This window comes from Nannobrachium achirus (assembly GCF_963921795.1).
Source record: "Nannobrachium achirus genome assembly, chromosome: 18".
NCBI classification, from domain to species: Eukaryota; Metazoa; Chordata; class Actinopteri; order Myctophiformes; family Myctophidae; genus Nannobrachium; species Nannobrachium achirus.
The window spans coordinates 465,280-485,512 of NC_137825.1; the positions used below are offsets into that span (position 1 = coordinate 465,280).

The window sequence follows — 20,233 nt, forward strand, 5'->3', positions numbered from 1 at the left end:
TTTAAAAAAAAAAGCAGATCTACAAGCTCACATCGCGGCACTCGGTGCCGCACTGCGAGCTTGTCGATCTGCTATTTTTCAATAGTTAAAGCACAACATAAACCTGTCACGCTGTGATGAGCTTGTAGATCGTCTGTTTTTGAATATCTGTAAGATAAGTTAAGTGTTTAAACTGTTCCTCATTTAGCCGGGGACCCCCTGGTTCCCCCTGGAGGACCCCCGGGGGTCCCCAGACCCTACTTTGAGAAGCAGTGGTGTATTGATGTATTGTCCTGTTGTGTCATCAGGGATGGATGGTGTCAGTGTGGACGTCCCAGAGACAAACATCCAGCAGACATCAAGACAGCTGAGGACACTGAGTGGACCACTGAGCTGCACTCCTCTGAACAGCAAACTGATGCTTATGGAGAGTTGACGTTTGAGGGAGAAGAAGGGTTCAGACCTGTAAGTGTGTGACTGACAATGTGATCAATGTTCTCTGTGCTTCATGATACTCTGTCTTCCATCTTCTGTTTAACATCATTCAGTCAAGAGGAGGTTGTTATCACTCTAAGGTCCCTGAGGATGATTTCATTCAATCATCCCAATACAATAACACGCACGCATAAACACACACACACGCACGCACGCACGCACGCACGCACGCACGCACGCGCGCGCACATGCACACGTACACACACATGCACATGTAACCACACACACACACACACACACACACACACACACACACACACACACACACACACACACACACACACACACACACACACACACACACAAACAAACAAACAAACAAACAAACAAACAAACAAACAAACTCACAAACAGACATTAAGGATAGAAATGAGTGTGTAATATAAACCCCGCCCCTCTTGATATGACAGTTGAGTGTATTTATGTTGATCATGTCCATCACTGTCATCTTCTGATCACCTCTTTGATCACCTGTAGTTCCTGCGTCTGTCATCACACACTGAACCCTCCTGTGTCTACGACCTGATGACTAGGAGGTGGAATGATGATGGTGGGTGGGATATGAAGACACCCCCCTTGGTGGTGTCTGTGGTGGGAGGAGAAGGAAGGTCAGAGGTCAAACCCTGGGTCCAGGAGGTCATCAGAGAGGGACTGGTCAAAGCCTTGGATAAAACAGGTGTGTGTGTGTGTGTGTGTGTGTGTGTGTAGGTGTGTGTGTGTGTGTGTGTGTGTGTGTGTGTGTGTGTGTGTGTGTGTGTGTGTGTGTGTGTGTGTGTGTGTGTGTGTGTGTGTGTGTGTGTGTGTGCGTGCGTGCGTGCGTGCGCGCGCGCGTGCGCACGCGCTTGTGTGATAACAGTGAATAGAAATAAATGAAACACAATAAAATGTAAGCTGATAAAAGGATTCTCTAAGGTTCAAGGTTGTACTTTGTTGTTACAACATGTGTACACATTTAAAGGGGTACTGTCACTTTAAAAAGTAATCTTAAAATATGTGACTAGGTCTGGTACTTTGTTCCTTATGTCTGCATGCTCATTTTTCTTTTTTGTACAGATTATCCAAGTACAGAATCTAAGCTTTCATATGATGTATCATTTGTTGAAATAGGAGCTTATTTGAAGAAGTTATGGACATTTTAAACTTGTTGCACCATAAAGCCCAAAGTGCTTAAAAATCCATTTGAATGCCAGGAACATTTTCTCACCTCTGGGTAGCCAATAGTGGGTGTGACAATGGGAGGGACAATAGGTACTTGTCTACACCCCTAAATCACTCCCCCCAAGTCAAACCACCCCCACAGTGGTATAGCTGTCAACTTCAAATTTACTTTTATTTACTACAATTATTTAAAACTACTATTTAGTAGTAGACCTGTGGTAATATATTGTGCTATAGTGCTTGCAGCCATGTCAGAAATAGTGGCCAGTGGGCTTTTCTACCTCCTCCCCTCCTTATATGCTCATCCTGTCATTTTCTTCTTTTTGTAGTTTTTATTTTTCACTAAAATAGTGTATTACAAAAGTACCTTCATTTTATAATTAAGTAAAAGTATCAATACTGCAATGTAGAATCACTCTGTTACAAGTAAAAGTCCAGAATTAAAAATGTACTTGAGTAAAAGAGCAAAAGTATTGGTATCCAAATGTACTTAAAGTACCAAAAGTAAAAGTACAAAGTTCTATGGGGCACCAGTTTTCATCAGCCCACGTTGCTCTACGGGGATGGGATGCACGTGCGCAACACCGTAACTCGTGACCTATCGAAATTGGTCGCTGCCGGCTAACAGTTAGCCGGCAGCGACCAATTTCGATAGGTCACGAGTTACGGTGTCGGACTGTGCTATACATGTAACATCATCACTCATCAGTGTTTGTGTAACTTAAGTCAGAAGGATAATCTGACGGTTCTGACAGGCTTAACTGCCCGCGTTGTGAGCTTGTAGAAGAGCAACAACAACAATAGATGCCTGCGTTTGCCTGAAGCTAGCGCTAGCTAACGTTAGCCGTTAGCCACTGCTAACTGCGTGAAGCTAACGCTATTGTGTATCTCGCAGGTCAGCCACTAGTCTGTAGTATAACAAAGCCCCGCCGTTCTCGAACGCTTCTTGCCTTTTGTGAACATTATATCCAAAAAGTAAAGGTCCTATGCCGGTCTCTCATCTGTTTACTTCATAAGCGTGGAAGAAATTCGAATCAGCTTGTTGAAATAAAGTTTATATCGCTCATTTTGTCAGCCGGTCCTTTGTTTTTTACATGCTACCTCCCCTGGTCACGTGGTATAGACACAACGAATAATAGAGGGGAAAATAATGCACCGGCTGACAACATGAGCGATATAAACTCTTTATTTCAACACGCTGATTGGATTTTCTTCCACGCTTGAAAAGTAAACAGTTGAGAGAAGTGTATAGGACCTTTACTTTTTGGACAGAATGTTCACAAAAGGTAAGAAGCGTTCGTGAGCGGCGGGGCTCAATGTTTTACCACAGACGACAGGCTGAGTTGTGAGATACGCTGTATAGCGTTAGCTTCCCATTAGCGCCGACTGTTCCATTACGAGAAGACATCATCGCTGCGTCTCTGTGTGCCCGATAGTGACTCAGTCAGATCACGACGTATAAATCAAAAAATAAATCCTTCCAGATACTGTCTTCTGCAAACCAATAACATTAGCGAGATGAAGTTAGTCACTGAGATGTGTTTACACACTAGAACCAGATGCACCACTGACACTGTATGGGCGGTGCTCAAAGCCTGAAATACGAGACAATGAGTTCTCAGAGCGCTATCTCTCCTCCCCCCAAAAACCACGTACAGATTCTTCCAAAAGCAGCCTATTTTAACAAATAAAACTAGCCATTGTAGTACCTTAAAACAACTATCTTTTGACACGAAACCCTTGTTATAAATTCGAACTTGTGTGAATTTGAAAAAAACGAAAAATACAAAAAACGACTTTGACTTCATTTTCTCACTTTTCTGCCGTTTTAAAACTGGCGACATTAGGACCGTTTCACCAGCCTGGGACACATATGAGTTAATATTTTATGTCAGTGAGGGAATGCGCAATATTCAATATCAAATTAATGAATTGACTGTTACTTACTGTATGTCTGTGTACACACACACACACACACACACACACACACACACACACACACACACACACACACACACACACACACACACACACACACACAGCCACACACACAGCCACAGGAGACGGCTTCCCCTGGATCCTGACAGAAGGCTTTGATGAAGGCGTAGGGAGATGTGTAGGAGAGGCGAGGGGCAACAGGGTCCATGCGGTGGGAATCTCTACCTGGGGGGTTGTATACAACAGAGAACAGTTGGTCGACCCTGAGGTATTGACACACAAACACTGTTTACACATTCCTCCATCTAATTAATCATCTTCATAAAATGATCATTCTTGCTACAGTAACTCTATATATTTACATCACATTCTTAACTGTACCATACTGTACTGTACTGTATGTACTGATATTAAATGTCCTGTTTATTATGTTACTGCCACTCTCTATTAATAATAATAAATACTGACATTACAATGTGATATCATTGTTCTTGACAATGTGAACCAGTAAGACTCCCTAATCGGGAGATAAGCGACCGTAGGTCACTTATCTCCACAAATAGGGCAAAAATGTGTTTTGCCAAAATCTTCCTGATCCATGTTGATGACATGAGTGTAGACATGCTGTGTAGTGATTTTCGTGATTTTAGGGCAAAATCTGTAGGAGCAGTGTCCAAAAATGTGTTTTTAAAAATCGTCCTGGAGGTGGCGCTATATGGGAGAGATTCATGTTGATGGGATGAGTGTAGACATACTGTGTACCGATTTGCGTGATTTTAGGGCAAAAATTGTAGGAGCAGTGTCCAAAAATGTTTTTTGCAAGAATCGGCCTCATGGTGGCGCTAGAAGAGGGCCATGTGAGAAATGAGGGGTGGGGTCTCCGCGGCGGCAAGGCGGACGAATAGGTACCGGCCCCGGCTGTCCCAGTCGCTCCTAGCCGGAGTTACGGCATTTTATGTGAGCTGCAGTGTAGGGGGTCCTCCACTGGGGGCGCCACCACTTTTGCATCCGTTCTGGAGCACCAGGAGTGGGTGGTCCCCGGGAATTCCCCATGAGCAGCCCCGCGGGGGTGGTCATTTGGTCAGTTTAGCACATTTGGTCATTTTTTACATCTGGGGGTCCCCCAGGGACCTGGGGGTCCCTGGAGCTCTGGGGGTCCTTGGAGGTTGTAGTTTGGCAGGTAAGGAACGTGTGTGCAAAATTTGGCATGGATCGGGGCAACGGTTGCGGAGATATGAGCAGGGCAAGAGTGTGACGTGTGAGGTGTGACAGACAGACTGACGGACGGACTTACACTTTGTGCAGGGTTTGATAGTAAATGCGACCTACGGTCGCAATTAGGATCTAGTTTAGTACATATGGATCCCTTTTTAAATATACTTCCTGTCTTGGATCCCCCCCCATCTTAGAACCAGAACAGAAACACCTGGATAACAACAGTACTAGTAGTACTGTCTACTATTACTGTACATGCATACATAACTACAGTACATACATGATGTAATTCCTGTTTTCTTCCATCTCAGGACAGAGTTGATGTTCAGTACTCTGTTGAGAACAGAACCAGTGCCTCCTGTTGTCTGGAGAAGAACCATGAGTACTTCCTGCTGGTGGATGATGGGAGAGAAGGTCACAGAGGAGGAGAGAAGAACTTCAGGGTCAAGTTCGAGGAACACATCTCCACACGACACACCGAGGGTAAGAGATGGTGGACGATAATTTCTTGTTTGTAGAATTAACTTAAGCATGGTATTATTTGCCACGCCCAGTTACGCGTCTCATTGGATAGACATGCAGGCGCACACACACATACAGACACACACACACACGCACGCACACACACGAGCACGCACACACACACGCACACGCACCCGATCACGCACGCACGCACGCGCGCGCGCACGCACACACACACACACACACACACACACACACACACACACACACACACACACACACACACACACACACACACACACACACACACACCCTCCCATTTGGAGCAGGAAGACAATGCAGAGCACTAATGTTAGTATTTTTGCCATTTCAATAAATAAGCATAAACAAACAAATTCACATGTTGATGCAATGTTGTGTGGAAATATATTGTTATATACACAGATTTATCTATAAAATACATAAAATATATATAAAAATATAGAGTCACTTCCTTGTTTAGCACAAGGAAGTTATGTGGGCTGCGGGCGAGGGGAAGAAAATGTACAGTAAGTACAGTAAATTCATTTTGATTGGCTTATTGCACATTCCAACAATGACATCATCAAAATTTTTGCAAATAAAAGAGACGTTTTTTTCCCGTTGTTAAATGTCAGCAGCCCTTTTAATTGACTGAGATGTGGCTCATGATACTCATTGCAGTAGCGTAGCGACCACAGCCCCCCCCCCCCCCCCTAATTTTCTTTTTTAAGTCAAGGTTAAAAATAGCAGCTACCGCATTCCACCCATCAACTATTTTAATGCCAATGACGAGCGCTCGTCACGTGTCGCATAACGCCATGGTGAATATTGAATTAATTTAATGAAATCCTGTTTGGTGCCAGACTGAGATCAGGGAGGGGTGGGTGTCTGTATAATATGGTTTGTCTTAGGGCGGCCGTACACTAGCTGATAATCTGTATAATATGGTTTGTTTTAGGGTGGCCGTACACTAGCTGATAATCTGTATAATATGGTTTGTCTTAGGGCGGCCGTACACTAGCTGATAATCGAGGCATTTAATGACCCTCCCGGCAATCAGGCTGCCTCCGACTGAAACGACTATCGGGCATTAATGTCGTCTAGTGTTTTTGATTGATTGAAGAATTTATTAGAAGTTTGCAATAGAAAAAAGTACAGTTTCATGACAGTACAAATCACTGGTACATGGTCAACTAAAAGGAGATCCTAGAAAGCCGAGGCTTATTTTCACAGGAACCACACTTTAAGTATCTCATATAACATTGAAAGACAGACGGATAGAACATAGTACTTTATCTAGGATAATATCAGTTTCAAAAGCATGACATCAAATACAAAGGCAGAAAAAAAAGAAAAGGGGGGGGGGGAGCATGGGGGCTTAGTCTATTTACAAGTCACGTAGCAGCTGTCTGAAGGTGACTTTTCATACCAATTTTGAAGGAGGCTAGGGATTTGCTCTCCTTTAGGGCTTGTGGAAGGGCGTTCCACATGTTGATGGTATAGCAGGAGAACGAGTTAGAGCCTTGTTTAGTGTTAAATCTACGTTGATGATGATTAGTGGAGCTGCCTCTGGTGTTGTGATCGTGAACATACTTGACCTTTAAGAAGTAGTTTGTCAGGTACATGGGAATCTTGGAGGTGTAGTGTATCTCGTACACCAGGCCCATTGCAAGATGCTGTACTCTGTCAGCTACTTTGAGCCACCCCACGCTTTCGTGGTGATGATCTGTAAGGTGGGTCTGAGGAGGGAGACCAAGCACAACCCGAATTAGTTTGTTCTGGGCTGTTTGGAGCTTTAACTTTAAGGCAGCTGGGGCGTCGCGATACCAGACAAGGACTCCGTAATCAATGAGGGGCCCAATAAGAGCACCTCCTAGTGTCTTTCGGGATTTAATATTGATCAGCGGGCAACCCTTTGCAAGAAGCGAATTCGTTGGTTGACTTTATTGATTACCTTGGTGGTAATTTTTTCACTGGATAGGTTAGCCTCCAGGATGCAACCCAGGTAGCAGATGTGTTTTTTTCTTTCAATCACAGTGTCACCTACTTTAATTGTGAAGTTCTCAACTAGGCTAAGTTTCTGACTAGATCCAAAGAGGATACATTCAGTTTTACCTAGGTGAATTGAGAGTCTGTTGTCATTGAGCCAGGTGCAGATCTTGTTTAGTTCACAGTAAAGGGCCTTTTCAACCTGCAATAAGTCTCTGCCTGAGACTAGGAGAGCCGAGTCATCAGCGAACAGAAACAGATTGCAGTCACAAGCAGATGACATGTCGTTTACGTATATTAAGAACAACAGTGGTCCTAGTATACTCCCTTGAGGTACTCCACAGTTTACTGGGAGGGGGGGGGGGGGGGGACAGGGTTCCGTTGACTTCCACCATCTGTTCCCTCCCCAGCAAGTAAGAGTGCATCCATCTCACTGCTGTGCTGTGTGAGGCTCACAGATTCAATCTGAGCCCCGCCGAGTGGCTCGGATGGCGATTGGTTCCCGACTCTTTTCATAAATGTTTGATATTTTCTTGAATCACTACTGGTCTGGAACAGCAGTGGGGGACCGAGAGAAAATACAGCCGCTGTGCTGACGCAAGACCGTATCTAGTAGTCTCTGTCTCTCTGTCTCTCTCTCTGTCTCTCTGTCTCTCTCTCTGTCTCTCTGTCTCACTCACTCACTCACTCACTCACTCACTCACTCACTCACACACACACACACACACACACACACACACACACACACACACACACACACACACACACACACACACACACACACACACACACACACACACACACACATAGAAACAGAAGAAACGCTACCAGAAGCAAGACGCAGCAGCAGAGCGTTGACTACTACTAGTTTAGCAGCGAGGGTTAGGGTTAAGGTGTCTCCACACCAAACAGCCTACAGGAGACTCCTTCTGACTGTACACAGACTGCAAAGAACTGCAAAGAACTAAGCACTTATATTTTTTTTTTCAGACGACGCCGACTGTAGTTACTGTATGGCAGTGGTGCCAGGTCTGCTCGTTATAAGCAACGTTGATCCTGTTTTCCTATAATGTTAGTTTTGGGTTGCTTTTGTTTGGGCTTGTTTCTGAAGTGTAGTTGCTTATTTGGCCTTGCTTTCAACATTATTTTATAAAATAACTAATGTAATAGAGCTCAATAGGTGAAATGGTCGCTGCTTTTGGGCTTATATTCATAGACCTGGTCGCTTATTTCACTCACAGAATCTGGCAACCGGTACCGGACCCGGAGGCACTCTGTGTTGAGTGTGTTCTCCGTGCAGAGGAGAAAGAAAAAAAAAAACAACACGGGCAGCTGCTGCACTATTACTAGCCTACTACTAGCTTTGCTTTGCATCAGATTGGAATAGGAATTGAGAGTTGAGATTGAGAATATGGTATTTAGTAAAAATATGCGACGGGAAAATGTCTCTGGCTTATTTTGGCTTGGTTTTGCAACAGTAGCAAACTATTCTACAACTCCCTCAATCTTACCGACGGCCAGAGGCGACTCAACAAAACTGAGCAAGTCCAGTTTTCCAGTTTTCGGTCGATAACGTTCCCGACCCGCTGCCGAAAACCTGACGATGAGCTCCCGTTCGGCAACAGACGCTATCCGACGCCTTCTGCCACCGATTCGCGGCCGAATCGGTTTGGTTAAAAGTGCCCTTTAGGGTTAGGGTTAACCCTAACCCTAACCCTAACCCTAACCCCCTAACCCCCTAAGGGCCTGTGCACACTGCGCAGATCCCGGGGCCGATTCATCCCGATCAGATTTCGGGATGACCCCCCCGGGAAAATCGTTCGGTCGGCCCCGGACTCGGTCTTGGGTTTGTACGGTACCCCGACACGATCGGATTATGTTAATGGTATTTTTATGGCCTCGGGACTTGTCGGGAGCTCTTCCGAGAATATCAAAAAAGTTTGATATTCTCGGGTCATCGGGTAGGAATCCTTTACAATTATTGTCGTCTGAATGAGCACACGGGATTGCTTCAGATTATATGAAGCCAGATCCTCCTCCCTTTTTTTTAGGCTGCGCAGAGTGTAGGTTATTCTGTCACCTCACAATAGAATAGCCTACACTTTTATTATTATTATTAGCCTACTTACTTTTTACTTTAGCCTACTTTCTCCCTAAAATGTTGTAATCACTTGTTCAAAAACGTTATAGCCTATAGCGTTCTTTTTTTTTTCTTTTTTTCTTCTGCGCAGTCATTTGGCGACAAGGCAGTGTATTCTATCACCTCACCAAAGCCTTTCCCCATATATATATAATATATTTTTTATATTTATAAAAGATAATAATATATTGGGCTATCATCATCCTTTTTGGACAGTTGGTTGAAGGCTTGGATGAGGCAATGGATTTTATTAAATCAATGATATTGGAGATGCGACACTCTCAGCCGTGTCTTGCTGGATGCGCATCACATTGCACACTGCGAAAGTTTGGGTACAAACATTCCAGAAGAGTGGCAGTGATGGAGACTGTAATCTTTTAAAATATGTATAGTGAATGAAATCATACTGGACGACTGCATTATTATGCCCTTCTTAACTATGCGTAAAAGGTATACAATTTACACATACCAGAGGAGCGAGACGCGCGCTGGGATCCTTTCCACTTTATCACAGATGCAATATCTGTTCTTATTTTTAGAGTTAACTTAATATCTAGTAGTCATGCAGAGCCAGATGTCTCGCTTGCCAAAAAATAACTGAATATATAATTATAATATCTATAAAGTGAGCAGCGGCCAGTGTGCGCACAGTACCTAGAAGACAAAAGGCATATAGGCTAGGTTTTGGGTTTTACCAACCTACCTTTGTTTTTATAATGTTTTGTCATGATGGCGCGAGTGAGTGACAAGCCTGATTTGTGCTTCGCCGTATCGCCGTAGGCTATTGCAATGTTGTTGCGTGTCGAAAATGGAAGACATACAACACAAGATCAAAATGTCGTGAGTGCTAATATTTCAACACGCATGATTATGAAACCAAATGGAGCCATACGGCGGTTTCATTTTACGCCCTCAAGAAGATTAATAGGGTCCATTTGGTTACCATCTCCATCATTAAGCTGGGGATCATCATTATCCATCTTTGTTCAATGGTCCAAAACAGAGCTACCATGACAACAAAGTGACACGTTCTGACAACTGACAACCTATAAATAACTGAATTGGCTTTAAAGTGGGTAGCGCGCAAGTGGCTAAATCTCGATATTCCGACGGCCTGATGGCACGGAGATCCAAATCCAATGTCCCAGAGAGAGAGAGAGAGGTCCTGTCGGGTCCAGCATTTTGAGGTGGAAACATGGAGAATGCACAGGCTTAATCATACATTTGCTGAGAGTGAGAACCATAAGTTTAATGTAACTTGGAGTTGGAGGAGAGCAGAGCTGGAAAGTTATTAGCGAGTCTAGAATCAGCTGCGGATCTTAATTGGTTTGGCCTACTTTTACGCTTTTTTGATTGATTGATTGATTGATTGATTGATTGATTTTGTGTGTGTGTGTGTGTGTGTGTGTGTGTGTGTGTGTGTGTGTGTGTGTGTGTGTGTGTGTGTGTGTGTGTTAGAAAGGGAGAGGACGCGTCGTTCTCATGCTATTCGCAACAACTTTGGTTGTTGGTTAAAATATATTCATTGCATTGCATTTTGCACTCATTCAATCAACTGCGTAGGAAAAAAAAGAAAACGTTTTAGTAATATTAATATCAGTGTCAGATTCCGTCAGATTAATCAGTGAGAATGCTTTCAGGTGAGCCTTTCTCCGCGCTCAATAGGCCAAGTAAAAAAAAAGAGAGAGACGTTAAACTTGAACTCTGTCGGTCTGACTGTCCCACCACCTCATCCAAGCCTTCAACCAACTGTCCAAAAAGGAAAATGGACATGTAGGGTTCATTTAGTTCCCTTACACTGTCAGGGTATTGCATTCCCCTTGTTTTCACCTAAAAACCGGATTAATTCTTCAAAATGTGGACTACATCACATCACAGATGCAGCACTCAAGGTAATTAAATGTCAAACCAAACCTCACCAAACCTGACTCCAAGCCAAATATATTATTAGCCTATCTTATATAAATATAAAAACGATATTATATATCCCCACGTGTGGGGAAAGGCTTATTTGTGAGGTGATAGAATAGGGTGGTAGAATAGGGTGGTTGGGCCCATTAAATATAAAAAAAAACTCTTGATTTTATTCCTCTTGAGGAATAAAAAGATTCCCTCCGAGATCGCCAAGAGGCTGGAATCGCTAGACGTCGGTCTCGTGTGTAATGGTCTCAGATATTTCACTTGGCACAGCGGGATATACCGGGCCCGAATTCAAGACAGAGGATCGCTGTCGTTTGAAATGAACACCGATCAACCCCCGGCTCCGAGTTCTGATCTGATGCAATATCGCATTTCGTCTGGGGGGCCCCTAACCCTAACCCAGTGACTAGAGAGGGTAAAAGTCAGAGAGTTGAACAGATCCATGGATGGACATGAAACGTGTCAAAGTGAACTCATTCTATCATCAAAATGGGACACAAATTCCATATTGAAGCGTTTTTTCTTCTTTCTTACCTGTTGAGTGGATAACAGTAATGTGTGTGTGTGTGTGTGTGTGTGTGTGTGTGTGTGTGTGTGTGTGTGTGTGTGTGTGTGTGTGTGTGTGTGTGTGTGTGTGTGTGTGTGTGTGCGTGCGTGCGATTATCTGGTCAGAGAATCTTAAACAATTATCCTGTAGTGTTTAATGCTACCTGATTTATTCACGCCCGATGATCTGCTAATGTAAGGCCACCCTTAGGAATGCAACAAGTCCCCATGGTGTGAGTAACCAATAGAAAGGTGTCATTTTGGGGGTGAACTACTCCTTTAAGATGGTGCCGTTATCACTTAGATAAGGAATGAGAGCTTCTTAATAGCTTCTTAATAGTTTAATAAAACTAGTGAAACATTATGAAAACATTATTAAAGGTAAACTTATATACCATCGACTCCATTGGAATATAAATTATTTTACAGGATCACAGAAAGTGACAGGAGGCCTTCAGGCTCCAATGGAAACGAACTAATGTCTCCACAAAGTGAAGATAATTGTAATGTTTCCAGTGAGAACCAGGTTGCACTATAATGTACACTGTACATCTTGATGCCAGATTAACGATTGAGGTCAAATGTGCACCTACAGAATCTAATACAAATGACAGAAATATGGAAATATTCCTGTACTATTCACATAATTTAGAAATATGATACATCAATGTGCTTGTGTAATAAATGACCTATACTGTAAATAGAGAAATTTGAAATTAGATAATTTCTCAGTTGAGTTATGATGTAATAATATTCACATGTATTTTCTTACAGACACCAGCAGCATTACCATCCCTGTCCTCTGCGTGCTCGCATCAGGAGAGTTATCCATGCTGGAGGTACAATCACTGCTTCTAATGTAATATTTATTAACATTACAATGATTGTGTATACAGTATAACTTGAGCAGGAGCATTATAAGTGTATTATTAGTAGAGCTGTCAAAATTGGCCAAAAATGACATTCGAATATTCCCTTAAAAAAAAGAACGGGATTCAGAGCATTCGGAACGTTCGGAGCTGAGTGGACCGGCGGACCCCGTATGGTTTTGATTGATTCAAGTCGTGCTTGTCTGGAGAACAGGGACGCGTCGCACCGACGATGCGCTCATTATGCTGTGATAATCAGGGATCGCCAAATGGAGAATTTAACGGGGGTCTGACATACAGACATCGGCGCCCGGGGCTTTGGTTGTGACGCGCGGGTTGATTTTCTTAATTTTTATCGGGCACCAATTAACTATAATCAAACCAATGGACCAGTAAGACTCCCTAATCGGGAGATAAGCGACCGTTGGCCAAATAGGCCAAAAGTTTGTTTTACCAATTATCAAGACATACGGGCAGTTGACAGTTTGCCATGGTTACTCATTGAAGTTGAATCTCCATATATGGAGATAACCTACACATCACACTAAGTCTGACCTCACCAGCCCATATTTGGGCATGAGCAACTTATGTCTCTATATATGGAGATATGATGACATCACACAGTCCTCAGCCGATGATGTGGCGTGATGTCATACAATACACAAACGAGCCCTACAGTATAAAGGGGCAATTCTTGCCAGGAAAGAAGCATTTCTTCGACTCAGACCTTATCGCCAGGGTTGGCTTATAGCAGCTGTCGGTTGGACCATATGGATTCTGTTAGTGTGGATCTCCTAACAGGGCATCATCTGGGATACAATCCCTTTTATGCCCATATATGGAGATCCCTAACAGAATCCCTTTCATGCCCATGTATGGAGATCCCTAACAGAATCCCTTTTATGCCCATATATGGAGATCCCTAACAGCATCCCTTTTATGCCCATATATGGAGATCACTAACAGCTAACAGAATCCCTTTTATGCCCATATATGGAGATCCCTAACAGAATCCCTTTTATGCCCATATATGGAGATCCCTAACAGAATCCCTTTTATGCCCATATATGGAGATCCCTAACAGAATCCCTTTTATGCCCATATATGGAGATCCCTAACAGAATCCCTTGTATGCCCATGTATGGAGATCCCTAACAGAATCCCTTTTATGCCCATATATGGAGATCCCTAACAGAATCCCTTTTATGCCCATATATTATGGAGAAATCCCTGCTCTGAGTATCTGACATCAGTGTGATGTCACCTGTTTATGCCCATATATGGAGATCCCTGCTCTGCGTATCTGGTTGCTATGGTAAACAGTTGGTTGCTATGGTAAAAAAACATGGTTGCTATGGTAAACAGTTGGTTGCTAGGGTAAACAGTTGGTTGCTAGGGTAAAACCATGGTTGCTAAGGTGGTTGCTAACGTACACTAACAGACCAGCAACAACAGACTGTTGCCACAGCAACGTACACAAAGGTTTGTCTACACATGTGGTGTGATGTCATACTGATGCGGAGATATGAGCAGGGCAAAGGTGTGACGTGTAACGTGTGACGGACGGACGGACGGCCAGTGGAGGTTTTCATAGTAAACTGCTCCCTGACGGTCGCAATTAATCAAATTGTCTACAAGAATAGTGTGACGGAGGGAGTTTTACCGTGGCCGTGGGTGCGTGCGGGGAAACCGTGAGACTCGGTGAGAGAAAAAATCTATGCTTTTTACATTGTGTTTCGGTTCTAGTTGTAAACAGTCTGCCTTCCCTTCACTACCAAAAGAATCGCCCGTTTCAGTTTGACTCGTTATCATTCTGAATCAATTAAAGTTACATTGTGTGATTAAACGTGAGCAAGTCTAACTCTGAGGCAAAGCACTGTGTGCTGTCTGTCTGTCTGCGAGTCGGACGGTCTGGAGGTTTATTCTTCCCTGTATGACAGTGTCGCTAAACATGCACCCTTAATCTACAAGCCCAAAATGTATTGGATCAGCAACGCATTGTGGACTTGTAGATCAGCTCACTTTTGCTGCGGCGAGTGAGACTTCTGCCTCGGGAGACCAGCCGCCTTTTAACATTACATGCACCCAGAATCTCGCGAGAAGTGCGGCAGATTTGTTTTAATTCTTTTTTTTTATCGAATCTTAATTTTTTACTGTTGAATATTCGTTTATTGGGTTCATTCGAAGGAATAATCGAATATAGAATATTCTTTCACAGCCCTAATTATTAGTGTGGTTGCTATAGGCAACCACACTTGTTCTCGCTCCAAGACATTTATGTCACCTAAAGTAAACCTGTTTTCATTCAACTTTTCTGTAATCCCTAAAGTCCATTAGGGGTAATAATAAGGGTAATAATAATAATAATAATAATAATAATAATAATAAGTCCATTGTGTTCAGCTGATGCTTTCTGCAACCTTTTTGTAAACCCATAACCCCAAAACATTTCTGATTGGAAAATAATGTCCAATCAGACGTGAAGTCACTATGTAATAAAAATGGTACGACCAGAATTTCACCTTTCTAGTTTTCATTTGACCTGCTTATTTATTAGTATCATAGCTACAGGTAATTAGCTAACAGCTTCAGATTTTCTGAGTCCTATTCCATATACCTATAAAACTGACAACAGATGAACCAATAATTATAAAATAAAATCACACAGTTTTATATTTTGAATGTATTTATATTGTACATCAGTATTGGCAGGATCTGCAGGTATGGCTATGGGTGGTATAATAGGTCATCTGGATATGCTGCCTATTCCAAACTATATGTGTTTGTCCTGTCATGGACTATATGACAGGTGTATGGGTCTCAAGCACTGTCCTGTCATGGACTATATGACAGGTGTATGGGTCTCACACACTGTCCTGTCATGGACTATATGACAGGTGTATGGGTCTCACACACTGTCCTGTCATGGACTATATGACAGGTGTATGGGTCTCACACACTGTCCTGTCATGGACTATATGACAGGTGTATGGGTCTTAAACACTGTCCTGTCATGGACTATATGACAGGTGTATGGGTCTCACACACTGTCCTGTCATGGACTATATGACAGGTGTATGGGTCTCACACACTGTCCTGTCATGGACTATATGACAGGTGTATGGGTCTCACACACTGTCCTGTCATGGACTATATGACAGGTGTATGGGTCTCAAACACTGTCCTGTCATGGACTATATGACAGGTGTATGGGTCTCACACACTGTCCTGTCATGGACTATATGACAGGTGTATGGGTCTCAAACACTGTCCTGTCATGGACTATATGACAGGTGTATGGGTCTCACACACTGTCCTGTCATGGACTATATGACAGGTGTATGGGTCTTAAACACTGTCCTGTCATGGACTATATGACAGGTGTATGGGTCTCACACACTGTCCTGTCATGTACTATATGACAGGTGTATGGGTCTTAAACACTGTCCTGTCATGGACTATATGACAGGTGTATGGGTCTTAAACACTGTCCTGTCATGGACTATATGACAGGTGTATGGGTCTTAAACACTGCCCTGTCATGGACTATATGACAGGTGTATGGGGCTCAAACACTGTCCTGTCATGGACTATATGACAGGTGTATGGGTCTCACACACTGTCCTGTCATGGACTATATGACAGGTGTATGGGTCTCACACACTGTCCTGTCATGGACTATATGACAGGTGTATGGGTCTTAAACACTGCCCTGTCATGGACTATATGACAGGTGTATGGGGCTCAAACACTGTCCTGTCATGGACTATATGACAGGTGTATGGGTCTCACACACTGTCCTGTCATGGACTATATGACAGGTGTATGGGTCTCACACACTGTCCTGTCATGGACTATATGACAGGTGTATGGGTCTCACACACTGTCCTGTCATGGACTATATGACAGGTGTATGGGTCTCACACACTGTCCTGTCATGGACTATATGACAGGTGTATGGGTCTTAAACACTGTCCTGTCATGGACTATATGACAGGTGTATGGGTCTTAAACACTGCCCTGTCATGGACTATATGACAGGTGTATGGGGCTCAAACACTGTCCTGTCATGGACTATATGACAGGTGTATGGGTCTCACACACTGTCCTGTCATGGACTATATGACAGGTGTATGGGTCTCACACACTGTCCTGTCATGGACTATATGACAGGTGTATGGGTCTCACACACTGTCCTGTCATGGACTATATGACAGGTGTATGGGTCTCACACACTGTCCTGTCATGGACTATATGACAGGTGTATGGGTCTTAAACACTGCCCTGTCATGGACTATATGACAGGTGTATGGGTCTCACACACTGTCCTGTCATGGACTATATGACAGGTGTATGGGGTTCAAACACTGTCCTGTCATGGACTATATGACAGGTGTATGGGTCTCAGACAGGTGTATGGGGCTCAAACACAAATATGAAAGAACAAATGGTCCAAAATAGGGCGATACAGTATTTCCTAGGAGTGCATACATTTGCAACAGGAGCTATGGGTGGGAGGTGTGTGAAGTAAGGTGGAAGGGCAGCATGGTAGTCTTATGGAATAGAGTAGAATAATCAGAATGCCAGAGAATAGAGTTGCCAAGAAAGAACATATTTAATTGTGATGTATCAATAAAAGGTTCAAGGGCAAAGTGCTGTAGAGGATACACTCATAAGAACTGGGGGTACTTGACAGTTTTCAAAATAACAGCATTGTAAACGTCTCTATGGTTAAAGAAACACTTAATAGTATATATCAGAATAAATGGTCCCAGGATATACAGTATTGCACAAACCAAAATCTTGTGATGGGATTGTTGTTTTCCCTGCACCTTGAAACTGGTGGAGTAGTGGAGGAAGAGAGGGTTTGTATTTATTGTGACATGAATGATATTGAGAATGAGTTCCACTTTATGTTCTACTGCCATTTGTATCAAGAGCTTCGTCAAAGACTATTTAATATGTGTAAAAACCTAGATTTGATATGGTTAAGTGATGCAGAGAGACTTGGTTGGATTTTTGAACACAAGATATTTGCACTGGCAGAATATCTAGAGAAATTATGGGACAAACAGACAAAGAAAACGTATATGTGTATTTTTTTTTGTTCGTTTATTTAAATGTTATTATTGTTTTGTTTATTTAAATGTTATTATTGTTGTGCCGTCTCCAGTAAGTGAATGTGGTATTGTTTATTCATGTTTGGTGTCTTATAATCCCATAAGGGATGGATGGGTCTTTATGACAAGTCACAAAAATAAAGACGCATTAATTCATTTATTCATTCATTCCCAGTGTGAAGTGAGCGGTGTTATTCATGAGTTCATTTCATTGGCTTCTGGCCATACGTACAAACAGACAAAGATCTACAAGGGCCAGTGATTTTTTTATCCAGAAATTACATCTCATGTATTCATACCTCAGAAATATGAAAGTAGGAGAAGAAAGTAGGAGAAGAAGAAATGTTTAAATAATTGTACTCATACATTTCTCTCTCTCTCTCTCTCTCTCTCTCTCTCTCTCTCTCTCTCTCTCTCTCTTCATCAGAGAGTGTCTGCGTCTCTGAAGAACAACACACCCTGGTTGGTTATGGCAGGTTCAGGAGGCATGGCTGAATTCTTGAGTGACATCTTCGAGATCCAATCAGATGATGATATTAATAGCGTGTGCTTGAAACACTTCCCTGACCCCTCTGAAGCCCAGATAGCTCAGGTAAGAGCAGTGATTGGTAATAAATGGTTTACTACTGTCTGTGATCCAAGAAACATTTCTGTATAAAGTTGACGGTGCATGCAACGTGAAAAGGCTTACACAGTATAGAGAAGCGGATAAGACATCAATTTGAATAATTTTTGAAGGGGACATACTTTCAGATTGAGTGTATTTGGATTAATTATGGAATTCACCTTATTCCTGGCCATCTCCAGGGCGCCACCATGGTCTTTTACAGGGTGAAATCCCGTTTTGGCGACGTAGCGATAAGGCGAAGTGGACTAACAGGGGCAAATGTACTAACGGGGTCTCCTACCGCACTGACAGGGCGACAACGCGACATGCAAATTTCCATTCACGCTTTTCTGGCGTGACATTCAGGCTTGGGCCGGCAGAAAGATGTCCATAGTAATCGTGTGCGGTGCGCAAAAATAACTTATTTGCAAGCTTACTGTCTGATAGTACAGTATAGGATTCCTTATAGCACGGCTGTTATGTTTCAGGGCAAAATGAATCCTGTGGTTAAAATAACAGATCTGCAAGCTAGCATCCTGTTAGATCTGTTCTTGTTAAGCATGCGCCACCGCATATAAAGTTATGGCTCACACGCATATCCCTATGCTAGATTCAACATTTGGAACTTGGGAGTAGGCCTATGCATTATTTTATTGTTTTTATTTAGGTTATTTATTAATTTAGCTTCACATTTCCAACCTGATAAGGATAGGAAATATATTCATGGACCCGTTGCTTGTAAAGAAAGAAAGAGACAGACAGAGAGATTATTTGATGTGGAAACGGTGACGCTTATTAGGCTATGTTTTTATTTGGCCACGCGTTCTTGGACTATTTATTGTTAAATGAATCTATTAGACTTAATAGCCTATATATATATATATATATATATATAATTTGTGAGAGAGAGAGAGAGAGAGAGTCGTCCATCGCTAATTGCTGCCTGAAGGCTGTTAGTACACTTGTATTTCGCCTTAACGCTACGTCGCCTTAACGATACGTCGCCTTAACGCTACGTCGCCTTATCGCTACGTCGCCTTAACGCTACGTCGCCTTATCGCTACGTCGCCTTAACGCTACGTCGCCAAAACGGGACGTGCCCTTTTACTGAGGGTGTGTCATTCAATATCTGTTCACTTCCTCCCTCGTAAGGAAGTGAACAAAGTAACAAGTGGCCACGTCAATGAAAACAAGCCCAAAAGAAGCGACCAGGCCAGGATGGGCAACTTTGATGATGGAAAGGGCCACTATATTTCTACACTCACTCTAGAGGGACACATTGTATATGGCAGAAACTGGGCATAAATTATTGCCCTACTCCCTATGTCACACATATAAGTAGCAAAAATAGCCGCTCAAAATGCGCCGCTCTGCGACGCATTTTGAGCTTGTAGATCGGCTATTTTTGCTATTTTTGAATTGGAATGCTGAATATTTTTTTGCTATTTTTTAGTTGGAATCCAGAATTTTTGAATTGCAAATGCATTTAGTTGTGATTGCCAGCCAAATTTAAATATGAATGTGCGCTTATAACGCCAGGAAATAGCTATATTTTATCATCATGATTACATTATTTTCAAAGCCAGGATGATATACCATACCACAAAATGACCACTAGAGCGAGCCATCGTAACACTAAAACTATAGACTGTGGAAGCCCCCATGTAAAAAACAAGATTCAAGGATGGGATAGTGACATCGCTCCCCATTGACTCACAATGGGAGCCCCGTGGGCCGCCATCTGAGCTCAATACTGTTCAATTCGTGCTTGATC

General features: G+C 42.8%; 1 protein-coding gene across 1 annotated transcript in view; it reads left to right on the forward strand.

Moving 5' to 3' along the window:
• The window catches only part of LOC308303859 (transient receptor potential cation channel subfamily M member 4-like), a gene marked incomplete at both ends in the record, with an annotated part of 99,984 nt that overhangs the window by 29,508 nt on the left and 50,243 nt on the right, over window positions 1-20,233 (forward strand). The window contains 5 exons of the mRNA XM_080748358.1: window positions 288-444; window positions 952-1,150; window positions 2,528-2,538; window positions 5,097-5,268; window positions 18,329-18,444. Coding sequence (XP_080604484.1) covers window positions 288-444; window positions 952-1,150; window positions 2,528-2,538; window positions 5,097-5,268; window positions 18,329-18,444 — 655 coding nt within the window. The remainder of the gene's footprint in view (window positions 1-287; window positions 445-951; window positions 1,151-2,527; window positions 2,539-5,096; window positions 5,269-18,328; window positions 18,445-20,233) is intronic.